At 36.9% G+C, this 20,055-nt stretch overlaps 1 protein-coding gene across 8 annotated transcripts in view; it reads left to right on the top strand.

The window, feature by feature from the left end:
• Positions 1 to 20,055, top strand: part of TFDP2 (transcription factor Dp-2) — a 177,449-nt gene that overhangs the window by 87,953 nt on the left and 69,441 nt on the right. For 2 of the 8 annotated variants that reach the window (XM_053221365.1, XM_015080139.3), the window contains one exon: positions 15,052 to 15,136. The exons of 4 other annotated variants lie outside the window; for them this stretch is intronic. In XM_053221365.1, coding sequence (XP_053077340.1) covers positions 15,106 to 15,136 — 31 coding nt within the window. In that variant the 5' untranslated portion in view covers positions 15,052 to 15,105. Of the gene's footprint in view, positions 1 to 15,051; positions 15,137 to 15,503; positions 15,555 to 15,625; positions 15,725 to 20,055 lie in introns of those variants that run through there. 2 more of the 8 variants (XM_053221368.1, XM_053221367.1) reach the window with 2 other exon arrangements.

Raw genomic sequence — 20,055 nt, forward strand, 5'->3', positions numbered from 1 at the left:
TCTCTCTCTCTCTCTCTCTCTCAAAATAAATAGACTTTTAAAAAAGTCTGTTTTATTATTATTTTTCAGTAAAGTCTACACCATCAACATGGGGCTTGAACCCGAGATCAAGAGTCACATGCTGTATTGACTCAGCCAGCCAGGTGCCCCCAAAATTGATTATTTTAAAAAGTAGAAAACTTGAATTCTAATATGTTGGAAGAAATAATAAATATTATTATCCCCAAAACTCATTTTTTTTTTTAGAGAGAAAGAGCATGCAAGCAAGGGAGAGGGGCAGAGGGAGAGAGAGAGAGAGAGAGAGAGAGAGAGAGAATCTTAAGCAGGCTGTATGCTCAGCAAGGACCCTGACACAGGGCTTGATCTCACAGACCTGGGATCACAACCTGAACCAAAATCAAGAGTTAGACGCCCAACCGACTGAGCCACCCAGGTTCCCCGCCACCCGCCTCAAAATCACTTTTAAAAAGACTCTTCTCACAGTGTTAATGGGTAAGCTTTTCTCCTGTTGCTGTGAATATATAATTCAGCCGATAAAACGTGCAGACTATAAAACCAAAGGCTTCCATTGCATGAAAAACTAATTTAACTCACATAATAAAATGTAACAGTACAGAAAGTAGCAAACCAATCAGACAACTATTAAAGCAAACAACCAAATTATTAGCAAATAAAATTGACATTATCATAAGAGAACTATATAGCATGAACCAGATAGAATTTGTTTCAAGAAAGTATGATAAGAAATTACCGATAATACATTTATATAAGTAGATAAATGGGAGCCATATTTTTGTCTGAAATACTTTACGGGCTACAGTTTTAAAAATTGGGTCACTTTTTAAAAAATCTCGATGAAGTAGGAATTAAAAGATTAAACTATATATTTTCTAAAAGTCTATCTTTTTTTTTTTTTTTTTAAGTTTATTTATTTTGAGAGAGAGCAGTGGAGGGGCAGAGAGAGAGAATTGTGAGATCATGACCTGAGCTGAAATCAAGAGTGGGACACCTAGCCAACTGAGTCACCTAAAAGTCCATCTTCAAGTTAATTAGCCAATATCATGTTAAAAACATTTCCATTAGAAAGAGAATTCCCATTTAAACTAGAAACAAGATAAGAAGGTTCACCGGCACCATTATTATTTATTTGGTTTTCTGTTTTTGTTTTTTTGTTTTGGTTTTTGGTTTTTGGTTTTTTGAGAGATTGCCTGCGCGTTCATGCACAAGTAGCGGGGAGGGACAGAGGAAGGGGGAGAGACAGAATCTTAAGCAGGCTCCACACCCAGCCTGGTGCAGGGCTTGATCTCACAACCTCAAGCTATTGACCTGGGCCACAATCAAGAGTCTGATGCTTAACCAACTCAGCCACCCAGGCACCCATATTTCAGTCATTTTCAAATGTGTCATTTGGTGGCTTTAAGTACATTTTCACTGTTGATGCTTAACCATCTGAGCCACCCAGGCACCCCTCTGTTGCTTTGTTTTTTTTTTTTTAAGTCAGATTTATTGAGGTAACTACATGCAGTAAAGTTTACTCGTTTCTGTTTTTTGTATGTTATATATAATGAGCCCTGCAACCTTGCTAAACTCACTAGTTTACTAAAATTTATTACTTTTGCTAGCTTTTTAAAACAGATTTGGAGTGTCTGTGCCAGCCAGCATTCCTTGGATAGACACCATGTGCTCATAATGTAATATCCTTTTTTATCTATTGCTGTATCATTTGCTAACATTTTGTTAAGGATCTTTTTTATAGTGGTAAAATATACATAACATAAAATTTACTATTTCACCCATTTTCTTTTTGAACTTTATTTATTTATTTTGAAAGAGGGAGAGAGAGAGAGCACATATGTGGGAATATGTGAGCAGGGGAGAGGCGAAGAGAGAGGGAGAGAGAGAATCCCAAGCAGGCTCAATGCTGAATAGCATCTTGATGCAGGGTTCAGTCTCACAAACTGTGACATCATGACCTGAGTTGAAATCAAGAGTCAAACGTTTAACGGACTGAGCCACCCAGGTGCCCCTATCTTCAAGTTTATAATTTAGTGGTTTTAAGTACGTTCACATTGTTGTGCAACTATCACCACTATCCATCACCATTTTTCTCATCATCCCAAACAGAAACTCCATACCAATGAAATAATAATTCCCTATTCCCCCTTTTCTGGCCGCTAGTAACCATTGGGTCTCATTTTTTGTCTTTATGAATTTGATTATTCTAGGTAACTTATGTAAGTGGAGATATATATTATTTGTTCTTTGGCTTATTGTACTTAGCATAATATTTTCAAGGTTTGTCTAATTATAGCATGTATCAGAATTTCCTTCCTTTTTAAGGCTTAATTAACTGGTTTTTTGCAACTGTGTTCAAGAAGGATCTTGGTTTGGAATTTCTTGTAATTTATTTGTTTGGTTTTGTATCTGGTTAGTGCTGGCCTTATCAAATGAGTTGGAAAATGTTTTCTACCCCTCTGTTTTCTGGAAGAGTTTGTATAATATTAGATTAGTTTTTCCATAAATGTTTGGTAGAAATTGCCATTGAAGACCTTTGGGCCTAGAGTTTTCTTTGTGGTGAAGTTTTAAACTGGGAATTAAATTTCTGTAATAGGTATGGGGCTATTCAGGTTGGTTTTTTTTTGGTTTCGGGGGTTTCTTTTGTTTGTTTGTTTGTTTATTTTTTCTTTTTGAGTGAGCTCTGGTAGTTTGTATCCTTCAATGAATTTGGAAATGTGTTGTTTAATTGGGAATTTTCCAGAAATCTTTGTTATTGATTTCTAATTTAATTCTTTTGTGATCAGAGACCATCCTTTGTTTTACAGTTTTGAAGTTTGCTTCAAGACCTGTCATATGGCATATCTCAGTTAATGTTCCAAGTGTACTGAAAAGATTGTGGATTTTGCAGATGTTGAATGGAGTGTTCTGTAATTAATGATGCCAGCTTGATTGCTAGTGTTTCTCAGATTTTCCATATCTTTTTTTAAAATTAAAAAAAATGTTTATTTTTTGAGAGAGACAGAGTGCAAGCAGGAGAGGGGCAGAGAGAGAGGGAGACACAGCATCTGAAAGCAAGCTCCAGGTTCCGAGCTGCCAGCACAGAGCCAAGCATGGGGCTTGAACCCATGAACTCCAAGGTCATGACCTGAGCCAAAGCAGACACCTAACTGACTGAACTGCCTAGGTGCCCCCAGAATCTCTATATCTTTATTTTGTGTCTACTTGTTCTGTTGATTACTGAGAGAACAATGTTGGTCTCCAGTTTTAATGGTGCCTTTTCTATTTCTTCTTTGAGTTGTCACTTTCTTACATATATTTTGAAACTCTGTTGTTGGGTACATGCACAGTCAGGATTGTTATATGTTTTTTTGGTTTTTTTGTGCTGTTTTCTCATATCATTATGTAATACCCATGTTTATCCCTGGTAACAGTGCTTGTTCTGGGAATCTATGAATTTTAATTAGGGTCTCTAGATAAGTTATATTCAATGTAATTATTGAGATGTTGGATTTAAATCTGCCATATTGCTAACAATAAATTTCATATTAAAAAAAATAAATCTGCCATATTGCTAGTTTTTTTTTTTTCTTCCTGTATGTCCCTTCTGTTCTCTATTCCTTTCCTTTTTTTCCCCCTTTATTTATTTTGGATAAATTAGGTATTTTTATTGTGATTCCATTTTATTTCTACTTTCTACTTTGCTGATTTGTTATACCTCGTTTTAATTTTTTTTTTTTAGCGTTTGCACTAAGGTTTACAGAGTACATCTTTAAGTTACCACAGTCTCTTTCTTTTTAAAAAATTTTTTTAAGTTTTATTTATTTATTTTGAGAGCAAGAGAGAATAAGCAAGGGAGGGGCAGAGAGAGAGGGAGATAGAGGATCCAAAGTGGGCTCTCTGCTCTCAGTGTGGAGCCCGATGCGGAGCTTGAACCCACAAATTGTGAGATCATGACCTGAGCTCAAGTCAAAAATTGGATGCTTAACCATCCAGTTAAGCCACCCAGGCGCCCCTGTCACAGTCTACTTTCAAAGAATGTTACCATACCATGTATACTTCCTTTTCTACTCTCTTATCTTTTGTGCATTGTTAGCATACATTTTGTTTTTACATTATTACAACCCTATAATACATTGTTAGTGTTTTGGTTTATATTCTCAGTTATCTCTTAAAGTGATTAAAGATTAAAGAGAGGAAGAAATTTTTGTCCAGTCTAATAATGAGAAAGTTGAAATAGTTATTTTAAAGCCCTTGTCTTATGTTTCTAAAATCTGGGTCATATATAAGTCTGTTTCAATTGATTGATTGATCTCTTGCAATTGTTTTTTCCCCCCTATTGTAGGTGTGTTACAGTTTTAATGTCAGACATTTCATATAAAAGAACAGTGGAGATTGAAGTAAATAGTACCTATGCCTGGAAATGGGCACACTTCTTTTGTTAGGCCATTTGTTTATGGGATTGAGGCAGTCAGTCAGAAGTTGAGCTAGGTTTAGGTTCTAGTATTGCTGTGATTATGTTCAGTGTGCGTCAAGGGAAGAAAGAGGTTGAACCTTCAAGAAAAATGTTGGTCTTTAGAAAGGGAAAATAATTCTTTTTTAATTAATTAGTTAATTAATTAATTAATTCTTGAGAGAGAAAAGGTGGGGAGGTACAGAGAGAGAGGGAGACAAAATGCCAAGCAGGTTCTGCACTGTCATCACAAGAGCCCGATGCAGGGCTCGAACTCATGAACTGTGAGATCATGACCTGAGCTGAAATCAAGAGACAGATGCTTAACCAACTGAGCCACCCAGGTGCCCTAGAAATAATTCTTAGTACTGCATAATGGTAGTAGAGTTTGTCTTATGGCCAGACCTATTCAAGTCATGTGTGACTCTTAAGAGAATAGGGTAGGTGTAAATTTTTATGAAACAACAAAACAATTAGCTTTTAAAATATAATTTCATGAGAGTGATCTTATTAACTCACTAGCAGTACTGTCTATGTGTATCCCTTATAGGGTAATATAATATAGTAAGGGAGCAAAATATTCTTCCTTATTTCAGAAAAGGCAAAACTTGAAACTTTGGCATCTCATAGACTACCAGTGTTCCCACAGAGGAAAAGGGGGAGGTGATCTGTTCCTAGTGGAGGCAGCATTACTCAGCATTACTTACTAGGAATGAGCTTTTAATGAAGCCACGTAAAAGACTAAAGTGGTGTTTCTTAGCTTCGATACACACTAAAATCATCTGATTCCTTTAGAGCCATATTTATGCCTTAGTCCTGCCCTCAGTGATTCAGATGGAGTTGCTCTCTGAGGTGTGACTTGGATGTAAGTTTCCTAGTCGATTCTAATATGCAGCCAGGGCTGGGGATCACTGCTCTAGAGGCTCACAGAAATCCGTGTGGGCTGTTGGAGACTTTGTAAGGTCTGGAATATTTGTATTAGCAGATGAAGGAAATACCAAGTGATATTTAAGTTACTATTATTGCTGTGATATACAGAAAAAGCAATTGTTTTTCTTTTTTTTTTTAACATTTATTTATTTTTGAGACAGAGACAGAGCATGAACAGGGGAGGGTCAGAGACAGAGGGAGACACAGAATCTGAAGCAGGCTCCAGGCTCTGAGCTGTCAGCACAGAGCCCAACACATGCCTCGAACTCACGATCATGACCGTGAGATCATGACCTGAGGCAAAGTCAGACACTTAACCGACTGAGCCACCTAGGGACCCCCAGATTTTGGTTTCTAATACTATTCTCTAAGACTCCTTAGAAAAATAGCTAATGTAGGGGCACCTGGGTGGCTCAATCATTTAAGTGTCCAGCTCTTGATATCAGCTCAGGTCATTATCTCAAGTCTCATGGGATCTAGCCCCGAGTTGGGCTCTGTGCTACCTGGAGCCTGCTTGAGATTCTCTCCTTCTTGCTCTGCCTCTCCCCCACTCGCACTCTCACACTCTCTCTCTAAAATAAAATTTTAAAATAAAATTTTAAAAAATAAAAATAAAATAGAAAAATAGCTAATCTAGGTTTGGGGCAGGAAATACACAAGATGAAGCTGGAGTGCCTTATCATACCAGAAAGTAAGGAAGTGCTACCAAAAAAAGTGGATCCTGCAGAGCGACACAGGAGCCAACCTGAAAAAGTTCCCAGTGGCCAAAAGTGGAGCAATTTGAGCAGCAAAATAAATAGGGCAATTTTGGATTTTAACCTAAGGTATGAAATAAAAATACGTGAGGGGCGCCTCGGTGGCTCCATCAATTAAGTGTCCAACTTCCACTCAGGTCATGATCTCATGGTTCATGAGTTTGAGCCCCACACTGGGCTCTCTGCTGTCAGCACAGAGCCTGCTTCAGATCCTCTGTCTCTGTCTCTCTCTCTCTGTCTCTCCCCCGTCCAAAAAACAAATAAACATTAAAAAAATAAAAATACATGAGTACATACTCATATAAATAGTGATTGAATAAATAAGTGAGGGAGAAGAGATAAGTCTCCATACAGAATTCCAAATAATTTACTTAGACACTGATTGAGACACTTCTCCCTCAAGGAGGTAGAGCGTAAACTCTCCAACCCTGCCTTGAATATGGGCTGCACTTAGTGTGGTGTTTCCAAATTGTAGTTTATGGGAACAAAGGGTGGAGGTGGGAGAGTAACTTTATGGTGGAGACACCTAGAAAAATAGCCCTAGCCAGTTGATCCTCAAAGTTCACTTTCTCAGCCATAAGTCATGTTGATAGCAGGTGCCCTTGATATGATGTGATGACATCTTCTTCCCTATAACTCATAACCCTAGTCTAACAATGAGAAAAAATCAGACAAACCCATATTGAGTGGCATTGTACAAAATGCCTAATACTTCTCAAAACTGTCAAGGCCATCAAAACCAAGGCAGATTTGAGAAACTTCACAAACCAGCAGAGGCTTAATAAACATAACTACATATAAAACAAATAAATACATTAAATATTGGCATTATAAGAAAAAAACAGAGTAGCAGTATGGAAAATTCACAAAAGAAATGTAAATGGATAATAAAAATATAAACATGTATTCAACTGGACCAGTAATCAAAATGAAAATTTATTTTATTTTATTTTAAATTTTTTTTTACATTTATTTATTTTTGAGAGACAGAGAGAGACAGCATGAGCAGGGGAGGGGCCCAGAGAGGAAGAGACACAGAATCAGAAGCAGGCTCCAGGCTCCGAGCTGTCAGCACAGAGCCCGATGCGGGGCTCGAACCCACGAACTGTGAGATCATGACCTGAGCCAAAGTCTGACGCTTTAACCAACTGAGCTACCCAGGCGCCCCAAAATGCAAATTTAAATAACAAAAGCCAATGTTTGCCATTCAGTTCAGCAAAGATTTTGCTGTTTTGTTGTTGTTAATACCCACCTTGGGGTAGTAGAGGATGGTCTAGGGACTCAGAGTGATACAACCTCTCTGGAGGATAATTTGCTCAGTGCCTATCAAAAATCTTCAAAATAGGCAAAGTCTGGCTCAGATTTTCTCTTCTGTGGATTTATCCTGATTGAAGAAGATCTGTGGGAAGATTTTGGCAAAGAATATTTACCACAGCATTGTTGATGAGAATGAAAAATTGGAAGCAGTTAGATAATTAGTTGAGCATTGTGACACTGTTGTATGATGGTATTCTATAGATGTTACAAACTAAATAATTTATTATATTAAAAAAATTAAACCAGCATGGATATACATGATCACTCCCCCTGCTTTTTTTAGAAAAAGAAAAATATGTAGCATAGGAAAAGACTTGATATATGTATGTAAAACATTAATTATAATTATTTCTGGGTGTTTTAATTACGTATTTTCTGTTTTTCTGCAATGTGCATGTCCAAATTTTGAACATCATGTAAAAAGTTATTTCAAAAAAAAATCTTTTTTCCTCTGTCAAATTAACAAAAGTTTCTTTAAAATTTTGACCTTGTTGGCAAAAGTGTGGGAAATTGGTATCTTCATATCATATCCACTTCTTTTTTTTTTTAATGTTTATTTATTTTTGAGAGAGAGACAGAGCACAAACAGGGGAGGGGCAGAGAGAGAGAGAGAGAGGGAGACACAGAATCCAAAGCAGGCTCCAGGCTCTAAGCTGTGAGCACAGAGCCCGACATGGGACTTGAAGTCACGAACTGCAATATCATGACCTGAGCCAAAATTGGATGTTTAACTGACTGAGCCAGCCAGGCACCTCTTCTTATCCACTTCTTAGTCTACTTGTATTTATTCTCATCTTCTTATCTATTTCTTATTCTTCATATCTACTTCTGTTAGGAGTGTCAGTCAGTATAAGTCCTCCGAGAAGCAAATTGGTAATACACATCAAACTCCTGAAAACAGTTGATATGCTTTCACCTAGTAAAAACCCTTCTGGGAGTTTGTCATTAGAAAAAAATTAAAGATTTGAGGGGCACCTAGGTGACTCAGCCAGTTGAGCGTCTGACTCTTAATCTCGGCTCAAGTTGTGATCTCACGGTCATGGGATCGAGCCCCGTGTCAGGCTCCATGCTGGGTGTGGAGTCTGCTGAAGATTCTCTCCCTCTATTCTTCTGCCTCTCTCCTTTGCTCACACACACAGTCTCTCTGTCTCTCTCTCTCAAATAAAAATAAAATAATACAAAAAAATAAAATAAAAAATAAGAGATTTGAGTGTAGAAGTGTTTACTACATAATTATGTATAATGGCAAAATATAGAGACTGTGTAAATATCCACTTATAGGGAAATAAAATATGACACATCTGCACAGTGGAATATTGTACATTCATGATGTGTTTAGAGAATATTTGTTGAGGTCTGATAATCCTTGTGTTCCTTTTTAGACTTCTCAGAATGGCATCCATAATCCTGATTCATTCCCCGTGTTCTTTGCTGTAGCCTCAGACAAGAAAATAAGAAATAGTTTCCTTCTACTATTTTGTGCAAAAGATAAAAATTAGTCAGTTACTTTTCTCCTAGAGCCAATCCCTCATGTGAATTTTATTTGGCTTCCTCAGTTTATGTGCTTTACTTTTAAGATTATAGGTGTTATGTGAGCCTTTTCACGGTTCTGTGCTGCCTGAAATGCTCCTCTCCCTGCTTTTACCATGTTGACACCTCCTCATCCTCCAGGTTGCAGCTTAAATATCACCTCCTTCAGAGAGACCTTCCTAGAACACTTTGTCTAAAGAACATACGTGGAATATCACTTCCCAGCTCTCTGATACCACTAGTTTCTTTCCTAGTAATGGATGTAGTTGGCATTTTTATATTTGCTTGCTTGTGTATAGTGTTTCCTCCATTAAACTGTAACTTCCTGAGGCTAAGGATTATATTTTTTCCTTCTCCAGTGTATTTTTAGATCCCCTGCTTAAGGCTGGCGTAACAGTTAGTGAACAGTTAGTAAATATGCATAGATTGAATGAACTGACTTAATTTTACATCTCATCAAGAATTTATCACGTAATTTGGGGCACCTGGGTGGCTCAGTTCATTCAGCGTCTAACTCTTAATTAAGGCTCAGGTCATGATCATGTTTGAACCCCGCATCAGCCTCTGCACTGACAGCGTAGAGCCTGCTTAGGATTCCCTCGCTCTCTCTCTCTCTCTCTCTCTGTCTGTCTCTCTGTCTCTCTCTGCCCCTCCCCAGCTCACTCTCTCTCTTTCTCTCTCAAAATAAATAAACTAAAAAAAAAAAAAAAAACCAGAATCGTCATGTAATTAATGTAGATTGTACCAAAATTATTTTTATACACATTGATCTTAGCTGTCCTGGTCTTGATATTTTAATGTATTTAATGTTGAATATAGAGGTAGGAGGTTGGGTTAGACTCAAGAAGTAAAAGAAGCTCTTTTAATAGAGGTGGAACTACTAATGGATGCAGAGGAGTGGGTGGACTGAAGAAGTAAAGCAGAGGAGAAAAGACATTTTCACAAGACTGTTGTATGTGTTTTTTAAAAAGTAGACTTTATTTTATCAGCAAAGTTTTAGGTTCATAGTAAAATTAAGGGGAAGGTGCAGATTTCCCATATGCCCTCTGCTCCTGTTCCTACATTTTTTTTTAAATTTTTAAAACATATTTATTTTGAGAGAGTGTGCGCACAAGTGGGGGGGGGGGCAGAGAGAGAGAGGGAGAGAGAGAATCCCAAGCAGCCTCCGTGCTGACAGCGTGGAGCCAGAGCCCAACACAGAGCTCAGTCTCACAAACTGTGAAATCATGACCTAAGCCAAAATCAAGAGTCAGTCACTTGACCAACTGAGCCACCCAGCGCCCCTTGTTTGTTTTTTTTAATGTTTTTATTAGAGTAAAATAGACATAATATAAAACTTATCCTGTTAGCCATTTTTAAAGATTCCATTCAGTGGTACCGAATGCATTCATAGTGTTGTGCCACCATCACACCATCCATCTCCATAATTTTTCATCTTGCAAGACTGAACTCTTTACCCATTAAATAGTAACTCTCCATTCTCCCCTCCCTAAGCCCCCGACAGCCACAATTCTGCTTTATGTCTCTATGATTTTGACAACTCTAAGTAGTCATGTAAGTAGAATCCTACAATATGTCTCTGTGACATAGTGTACTGTCCTTAAGGTTCATCTGTGTTGTAGCATGTCTCAGAATTTTCTTCCTTTTTTTTTTAATGTTTATTTAATTTTGGGACAAAGAGCACAAGTGGGGAGGGGCAGAGAGAGAGGGGGTCAGAGAATCCCAAAGTGGGCTCCATGCTGATAGCAGGGAGCCCAATGGGCTCGAACTCACGAAGTGCAAGATCATGACCTGAGCTGAAGTAGGATACTTAACAGACTGAGCCACCCAGGCACCCCGAATTTTCTTCCTTTTTAAGGCTGAGTAATATTCTATTGTATGTATTTACTACATTATGCTTATCATTCGTGCATCACTGGACACATGGGGTTCTTCTGTGTTTTAGCCATTATGAATAATGCTGCTAAGAACATGGAAGTACAAATGTCTCTATTAGGCCCTGCTTTCAATTCTTTTGACTATATACCTGGAGGTGGAGTTGACCCAGTGGAATCATATGGTAATCCTGTTTTTAATTTCTTGAGGTGTCAACATTCTGATTTCCATAGTAGCTGTACATTTTACATTGCATCAACAGTGCTCAAAGAATCCAATTTCCGCACATCCTCATCAACACTTATTTTCTGTTGTTTTGATAGTAGCCATCCTAATGCTTATGAGGTGATACCTCATTATAATTTTAATTTGCATTTCCCTAGAGATTAGAGATATTGAAATCTTTTCATGTGCATATTGGCTATTTGTATATTTTCTTTGGAAAAATGGTTACTTAAGTCCTTTGCCCATTTTTGAATCAGGTTGTTTGGTTTTTTGTTGTGGTTAAGTTTTAGGTAGAAGATAAGGTTTGATACCTTCTAAGATAGAAGATAATGGGCCAAATCAAGGAAAATTTAGATTACTGTTTTAAGTAGTTTGCTGTTATTGTCTAGACCAGAGATGTTTAATAGAACTTTCCATGATGATGGAAATGTTCTGTATCTGCAAGCCGTTAGCCACATGTGGCTGAGGACCCAACATGTGTATAGTGCAACTGACAAATTGAGTTTTGCATTTTATTTAACTTTAATCAATTTAAATTTAAATAGCCACATGTGGCTTAAGGCTACCACTATTTTTGATAGAGTAATCCGGAGGTCATCAGTTGTATTTCTTATTTCTTTCATTTTTAAACCAGGAAAATGATGTGTGGTTTAGGAAAAACACTGGAAACAATGTGGGCATTTGAATGGTGAGGAAGAGACAAGAATAGAAAATCACTTTCTATTTTGGATGAATATGCCTTTAATGAGAATGGGGAACATAGGAGGATGAGCTGATTTGGGAAGGTAGACATGGCGTTCACTACTGCAGAAATTGACTTGAGAGTGTGGGACATAGAGACAGAGATGTCCAGTAGGCAGTTATAAATAAGAGTTTAGAGTAGAGCAGAATAGGAAAGCCTAGAGGTAGAAGTATAAATTTTCACTGTCATCTACAGAGTGATGATAAAGCCAGAGAAATAGCTAATACCCTTTAAAGAGGGAATGCAAATCTTAAAGAAACAAGCATCAAGAATAGGTCCTTGAAAAACATCTATATTTAAAAGGTGGGAAGAGGAAGAGGACCAAGTGAAGGTGAAGTTACTTTACCACAAGGTGTTTTTAAGCAACTATCACTTATCCCTGCAAGAGGTAGCAGGAACCCTTTGCATTAGATGTAGTTCTCATCAGGAAGATTAGACATTTTATTTCAAAAGGTGATTGAGTATAAGAAATTAGCATAGGTGATTTCCATTCCCTCACAGTATGGATCTGATAGGTAGTTATTTTAGCAGGAATAGGCAAATAAAAACTATTATTGTGCTATCATAGTATCATTTCTGTTTATAGAATCAGAAAGGGATCTATAAAATGTGGTTGATATTTCATCAAGTTACCAATAAGCATAGCAAACTCTAGTCTGAATGAATTAGCTTATAAACCTGAGGGAAGGAATCCCTAGCCCCATTTGGTGTTTTCTAGATATTTAGTAGTTATAAATAATACAATGCTTAAGTGGATTTTCTAAGTAAGATTAAGGAGAAATTGTTTGAGACAACCCACACAAGATGCATTTTCTTATGCTGGTAGGAAGACTCCTAATTCCCCCCCCCCCCCCCCCCCAGTGTGTGATACAATCATAAGGGAACACAGAAGCTACTAATTGTGCTGCCTGCCTAAAGGCTTGGGAGTAGATCAAAGGGCAGTGTAAGTGAAGTTCTGGGGACTGGATAAAGAAGGGGCACTGGCAATGAAGGCAAATAGGGAGCAGAAACATGGAGGAATAGGAATAGGCTTAAGGTCACATCTATGGGGGTTCTAGGGAGCAGATCAGTTTGTTGCCTAGCTCAGTGCCTGATATATAAGTACTTAATAAGTACTTCTTGAAGGAAAGAATGAGTGATGGTTAGGGAAAAGAAAACTCGCTTCTGCAGGAGCCATTCCTGACGAAATCCTGCTTTGGCTCCACCTTATCTCACCCATGACTTGACTTCAGTCATCGCATGTCTTCCTGACCTTGGGGTGCTGTTAGATTTATTGTTAGAACACATGCTGAGTATGTGAATATTCCAGGTAGTTTATATTTGAACTTTAAATCATCGTCCATCTCTAGAGGTGGGACAGAGGGAGGGAGGAATACTCTATTTGGAAGTATGATGAGCGTATCTGAGTGCTGAGAAGTTTAATTTCCTTTTGTTTTAAGACTATACCAGAATAGGTGTGACGGTATGTAGCCCTTGAATATCCTGGCCTTGAGTGACATGTGCAAGACTTCTGGCTGATTTGACAGGGTAGAGGTGTACACTTATTTTCTGTGTCTCACTGGTTTACAGTAAGACAATCAAGAATGATGAGAAGGAGAGTTTAAAGTTATTTCCACACACACAAAACTGATGGGATGCTATGTAATTTCCAAGATTCTTTTTTTATTCAGACTGCTCTAAAATCTGGTAATCCACAAAAAGTTACTGTATAGAATTTTTTGAATGATTCTTTTACTCAAATACAGTGACCTCACATTTGATAGCAAAAACAGGTTTTATTTTATTATTATTTTTATTTATTTATTTTTTAAACTTTTTGTTTGAGAGAGAGACAGAGAGACAGAGTACGAGTGGGGGAGAGGCAGAGAGAGAGAGGGAGACACAGAATCTGAAGCAGGGTCCCGGCACTGAGCTATCAGCTCAGAGCCTGACGCAGGGCTCCAACCCATGAACCACGAGATCATGACCTGAGCCGAAGTCTGACGCTTAGCCAACTGAGCCACCCAGGTGCCCTGCAAAAACAGATTTTAGACTCTGAAAAGGTACAGGGCCATATAGGTTGTGTTTTCAGTTTTAAGCTATTATGTAATTGCAACCCAAGTTAATTAATACCCTCATGCATGTAAGTGTAATAATACATGGTGCATAGTCTGCAGAGATGGACTAAGGAAAAGCTCTTTTTGATCTATTTAATTTACTATATATCTGTTTGAAGGTCTAATAGGCACTGTTTTAGACACTAAGGATGTAACACTGAAGAAAGCACAGAATCCTTGCCCTTCCTGAAGCTGTTGTCAAGACATACTTTCAGAGGGGACTATTTCAGATTAGATGGAAACTAATCAAAGAAGCAGAGAGCTATCTTAGTCTATCTAGGAGAGTTGTACATTCAGGGAACTGAAATATAAACTAATAAGCTCACTGAAGATAAGGATTTTTGTTTGGCTTTTGTCTGTTGTGTTCACTGCTATATCCTCAGAGCCCCAAGTAGTGCTTGGCTCATAATAGGCATTAAGTAAATGTATGTCATTGTTCAAAGTGTTTATTGATTTCAGTTTGTATAATCATACACATGTACTTTAGTAAATGATTTTTACATCTAGCTAACTGAAAATTTTATCTCAGTTACTTTATTTCTATGTTTGTTACCTACTTTTAGTTTCCCCTTGTGCCCATATGTCAGGATGCAGAAAAAGCTTATTAATATTAATAGTCATACAGTGATCTTATATTGCAAAGGGTAGATTTAGAAAGGAACTTCAGAGGTCATCTTTTGTTTAGCTTCCTGCCTAGGAAAAACCGAGTAAGATGATTAGGTATATATTTTTAATTAATCATTTTTAAAACTAGGACAACATAATTGGGTTTTCTTGAGAAAATGGACAAAGGTACTTAACCCTAGATACAAAGATACTAACCTGAAAAATTTGGAACTTCTAACTGTGTGGGAAAGTGAAAAAAAATGGAGCACAACTAAGCTGCTCTTTGTTGATATCAGAAATGGGCCTGTCATTCATTTTGGCATTGAAACATAGCCTCCTATCTCAGGGGGCAGGACCAGGACTTTTTTTTTTTTTTTTTTTTTTTTCCCTCCCAGAGGAGCTGGACAGTTATTACAGGTTGAAAAGCCCCAGCCAGTTTTTCAAGAGTCTCTCCTCCCCGGCCCCCTCACCACTCCCCCACCCCCCCCAACCCCCCCATACTTATGGTGGTTTTGCTCTGCTTTCAAGATGCATTAAGGTCTCCTGCTTTGTGCCTGCTTTGGAGCCAGCAAATACCCTGACATGCACAGGTCGAATTATGCAGATTTCGTGAGTAAGTTTAATCTTATTTTTTAGCTAGTTAAAGTTCAAATGATATTTTAAAGTATGTTAGCTTGAAGGTAGCCATTTTATCGTTTTACCACTTTTATTTTAGGCATATTTTTAAAACAACCTTTAATTAATGAGAAAGTAAGATTCTGCACATAAAAAAGCCCCTTTGTGTCTTTAGACTTACACTTCCAGTTTCTTTTGAATGATCTTTGTTGCATTAGACAGTTCTCATGTCTTTTGAAAGCCAGTTACCTAAACGGTTTTCTTGAGCATCTTTTTAGTTTTATTGAGTATTTTAAATTGAGCTTTTCTGCGCTCGATTGCTTATGTCTGACACAGTCTCAAGTTTCCACTGAATGGTAACAAAGACTGTAGAGTGTTGTTGGTACTGCAGTGAGAGGCATGCTTCTTTAGACCAGGTAAGAGAGATCATTTTGTTTCTTAGTGCTGGGAGAGTTTTTACCGCGTTTATTTTATATTCTTCCAACAGCAGCAATATTAAGTTGATAAACAGCCAGGAGCACGCTGAATTCAAGACGTCCTTGCTTGTTGCAGACAGGAAAACTACAGGATATGGGGGTTGGGTTGGGTGGGGGGGGGGGAGGGGTAGATTAAGCTTAGTTTATCACTCAGTTACTTATATAAATCAATTAAAATGTGAAAATAATTTTGGAGCTCACTTTTCCTCGTTCAAGAACTAAGAAAGCATTTGAGGAATTGAATAATTCTGAAGGTACTTTATAGTTATTACTTGTGACTGCAATTCAAATGATAGTTTTTACTTTCATTTCTTTCCAGTAGTTAATAAAATAAGCTTTGACCTTAACTCTACATTTTTTTATTTATGAAAACTTTTACATTGTCAACAGCAAAATATGCTTCCTCGGGATCTTTGAAATAAACCTGACACTTAAAAAAAAATATTTCAGCTTTTATAGCTGTTTCATTCCTTTCTTTCCTAGTACTTTTTTCTTAAAAGTATTTGTGCTTTGAAAATGTCAGCTGTATTCTAATGAAGCTCAGGCATTGTTTGCTCATAAAGGGGCCGGTGCATTCCACTGCTTTATGGTTTATTATGAGGCACAGTGTGAGAGTGTGGGTGGCACCATTTGGTGTCTGCCTCTTGGGGTAGTGACTGCCATTATGTTAGCGTTAGATTGGCAAAGAAAATATAGCATGCAAGATCCCATATGAAGAAAATCTTAACCCTAAACAATACTGAGTGAGCCCGGAATGTGTGACAACTTGATTGAGTTGATCACTTCAAGTATCCTCTCGAAAGTCTGCGTTTCAGTTACAATTAATATTCTACCAGTCACATCCCTTATTTTTTGATGTATATAACATACTCATTCTTTGAATTTTAATAAGGAAGTGAATGTTTCTGGATAAATGATGACATTTTAAGTAGATACAGTAAAATTTTAAATAATACATTTACTTAAAAAAGAGTTTTAAGGAACTTAGTGTGGGTGGGAAGGGGGAGTGGAAGAGGAGGTCAGGCAGAGAGCCTTTCTTTCAGTTAGGAAAGCCCTTATGAAGAAAAAAGCAACAGATGTTTCTTCTGTTACAATTGAGGTTGTTTTATTCAAAATTCACAGTAGCTGGAATGGGGAGGGGAGATCATAAATCTGACTTAATCAGGGGATAAATAGAACTTAGTCATTTAAAATTTATTCTTTTATACTTAGAATTTGAGAATCAGTAGAGTAACATATTCTGAGTAGCATACCTTTTGGAGAGGCTTTTTTTAATCTTAAAAAATTAATGTGTAATTAATGGAAATGTGAGAAAGTTAACTTCAGTGCACTTAAGTTATGGAAAAAATTCATCATTAAATGCTAAAGAATATTTGGAAAAAAACTTAGTATTATAAAATATATAAGGAATACTTAGGTTGCAAAAGTTTGTAATTGCACAATAGGTACTGAGGCTCAAGATGAAATTTCATTATGAAACATTATTTACATACAGTGAGAGAGACTTTTATCTTCAGTAAGAAGCATGAGACTTACTCCAAAAAAGATCTTTGAATAAGAAATGCGGGAGAAACATTTTAAGTTTAATTAAAATTAGCCTCTAAAAAGAAAGATAGTAAGCTTAGATTGGTTGCTAATGGACAGAGAAGAATGTTTATTTGCTTAAAAAAAAAAGCAGCAAAGGAAGAGCTTGGAAGCAATATGCATGTAATGAAAGCAGTCAAAATAAAAAAAAAAAAGTTTTTGAATTTGTGGAATTCATAATGAGTAAAAACCTTTCCATTTGCAAGTAACAAAGAGAAGTTCCGTGCTATTGTGTAGTGTGCATTTATACACATTACAACTTGATGCATTTCTTAAAGTTAGCTCTTGAAAAACCAGGCCTGAGCACCAGATCTTTCACAAATTAGGCACTTAGTAAAACTTTGCCATGCCCTACACTGTAAAATTACAGTGTAAGAATAGATAATAGCCAAAAAATTCTGTCAACCACAGTTCAGAGTTTGTGTAAGGAGCAAATATTGAGTGGTTTTCTGAATGTTTAATTGGTATAAAGAGAAGACAGGAAAAGATATCAACATTCAAGGAGATTATTAAAAATTTCCCTTGCTCTTAGCTGGGATCTGTTGGTGTCCCTGAAGGTTTTCTTTGTTTCAAATGATGACAGAATGTAGAGATTTTGAAGCTTTTCGCATCATTGTTTTAATTAAGATTATAATTATATCAATTCTCAAATTGATCTTCATATATTTTGCTTTTGTAAGGAATAGCAGTAGGTAGCAGTTGAGGGGTGTTTTTCCTCTAGGATAAGTAAAATAATTTATGGAGTTTAAAATGGATTTACAAACTATACAGGTATGACTAAAGTAAGAACTTTTACAATTGTGACCAAAGTAATAGGTAAGTTTGATGAAATAGCCCTAAAAAAATATTGACGGCCCCACATGTGATACAGTTATCAAAATTTGTAGATTGTAGTTATCAAAAATGCGCATCACTTGTGCTTATAAGTGTAGGCATGGCAGTAGATTACTTAGCAGCATTAGCAACAACAACACAAATCTCTGAGACTGTTAACCCTTCAAATTAAGAGCAATACACTGAAAGCAGACTTCTAGAGTGAGTTATCTGTGGTTCTTGCCTTGTATATTTGAACTCTTTAGGACAAACCTGAGGTCTGGGGGATTCTGAGCCTTACCTATTGCATTGTTTTCCAAGTTGGAATACCCAGAGAGTGACTGGTGTAGACATTCTTTCTGCCTTACATATATGTGTGCAATTAGAAACAACAGCAACCTGGAAATCTCCTTTTTTTGTGAAGTGGAGGTCAGAGGGAAGATTTGCCTGATCCCTGCATTTTTCGAAAAAGAAAATCTTTTACATCGTTGTTTAGGAGCAGATAAAATAGTATGAATATTGTGCTTCAAGTATATTATGAGTTAACTCTTGTGGATGGATCCAGGAACCTATCCTGTAATGGTAGCATTACTTCTTTCTACCAAGTTTCAAGCAAGTAGTTTGCAAATAAACTTTTGGATCTTGACTCTGAAGCTAAAGACCATCAGTAGGGGCCTTTGTTTTGGACATTTTGCTCACTTATGGTGCAAAGTTTGTCACTCTTTTGGCAGTTTGTCTGGCAGAAAAATGAAGAGACTGCTAACCGAGCGCTTACTGTGTGTCAAGTAGACCCAGGGAACTTATTTATAAAAATTTGCAAAATCTTTTTTTTTTTAATGTTTTAATGAATAAGATTTTGATTAAAGGATTATTGTTGATATTGATGTCTGACTTTAAGATGTTTTTGCTCTTCAAAATATGATTTAGATGTAGCTTTGATAATAGCTCTCAAATGGAACATATCGGTAAAGTAATATTGATCATTGCAATTTTGAGTATTGTATTATGGAATGCATTGATGCCCTTTTTAATTTGCTAGGGAACAGAACTGCTTTGAAAAACTAATTCATGGGTGGTCTTTGGTCTTTTTGAGTTTAGGTGTCCTAAAGTTTTAAATTTAAGAATGCAACTTTTAAGTTGTAGGTCCATCTGTAGTCATTGCCATCTTTTATAAAATTAGGATAATATCTCTCTTGACTGTGAATTTTAAATGATTTCATTTGTTAACATGGTCTGGGGCAGGTTACCATCTTAAAGGGGTTGTGAGCTTCTTCATGAGGATGATTAAGAGTGCTTGTATATTCTGATCCTTGTAAATTCTGATCCTTGTGGTTGCACACAGCTGCCTTGATCTACTCTAGCCATTCAGTGGCTGTTGGTGTAAGATAAAATGTGCTCTCTTCCTCTCACTCTTTTACTAGGCATGCACGCAGTGCCCGTGTGCCATCTGGTGGGTGTATTGGCTGTGGTGATGGTGCTGGAAGTAGTGGTTAAATGTATGCTAAACATTGAAAAGTTGTACCATTTAAGAAGGAGAGACTAAAGAAAGGGTCACTCACCTTTCTTTTTTTTTAAGTTTAAACAGAGATAAGTGTAATAGAGAGTCTATTTATACTCTATTACTTCCTTAATTCGAACAAAGAGAAAAAGGAACCTTGAAGCAGTCTTTCCCATATTTGTTAGAAATATGCATTCCCACCCAGTTTCTGATTCTTTAGATGTTGAGTGGAGCCCAGGAATGTGCATTTTGAATAGAAAGCACACTAGCCCCCTCCACCCCCTTTGCATCTTATGACCAGGCACATTTGGGAAGAATTGCTATGAAAGATTGGAAGAGCCAAGCTGTCTGAGGCCATATGGTAAACTTATTCAAGTATTAATCAGAAGATATATTGTCCAAAAAATGGAAAATTCTAATCAAGCATGTAAAAAGAAATGAGAAAATTAAGACTTAAAGGTTTCCTTTAGTGAGCAAGATCATAGAAAAAGGACAAAATGACATGTTTTAACTAAAGATAAAGAAGCCAGTGAAAAAGCAATAGGA

This window comes from Acinonyx jubatus, chromosome C2 (genome assembly GCF_027475565.1).
Source record: "Acinonyx jubatus isolate Ajub_Pintada_27869175 chromosome C2, VMU_Ajub_asm_v1.0, whole genome shotgun sequence".
Lineage (NCBI taxonomy): Eukaryota > Metazoa > Chordata > Mammalia > Carnivora > Felidae > Acinonyx > Acinonyx jubatus.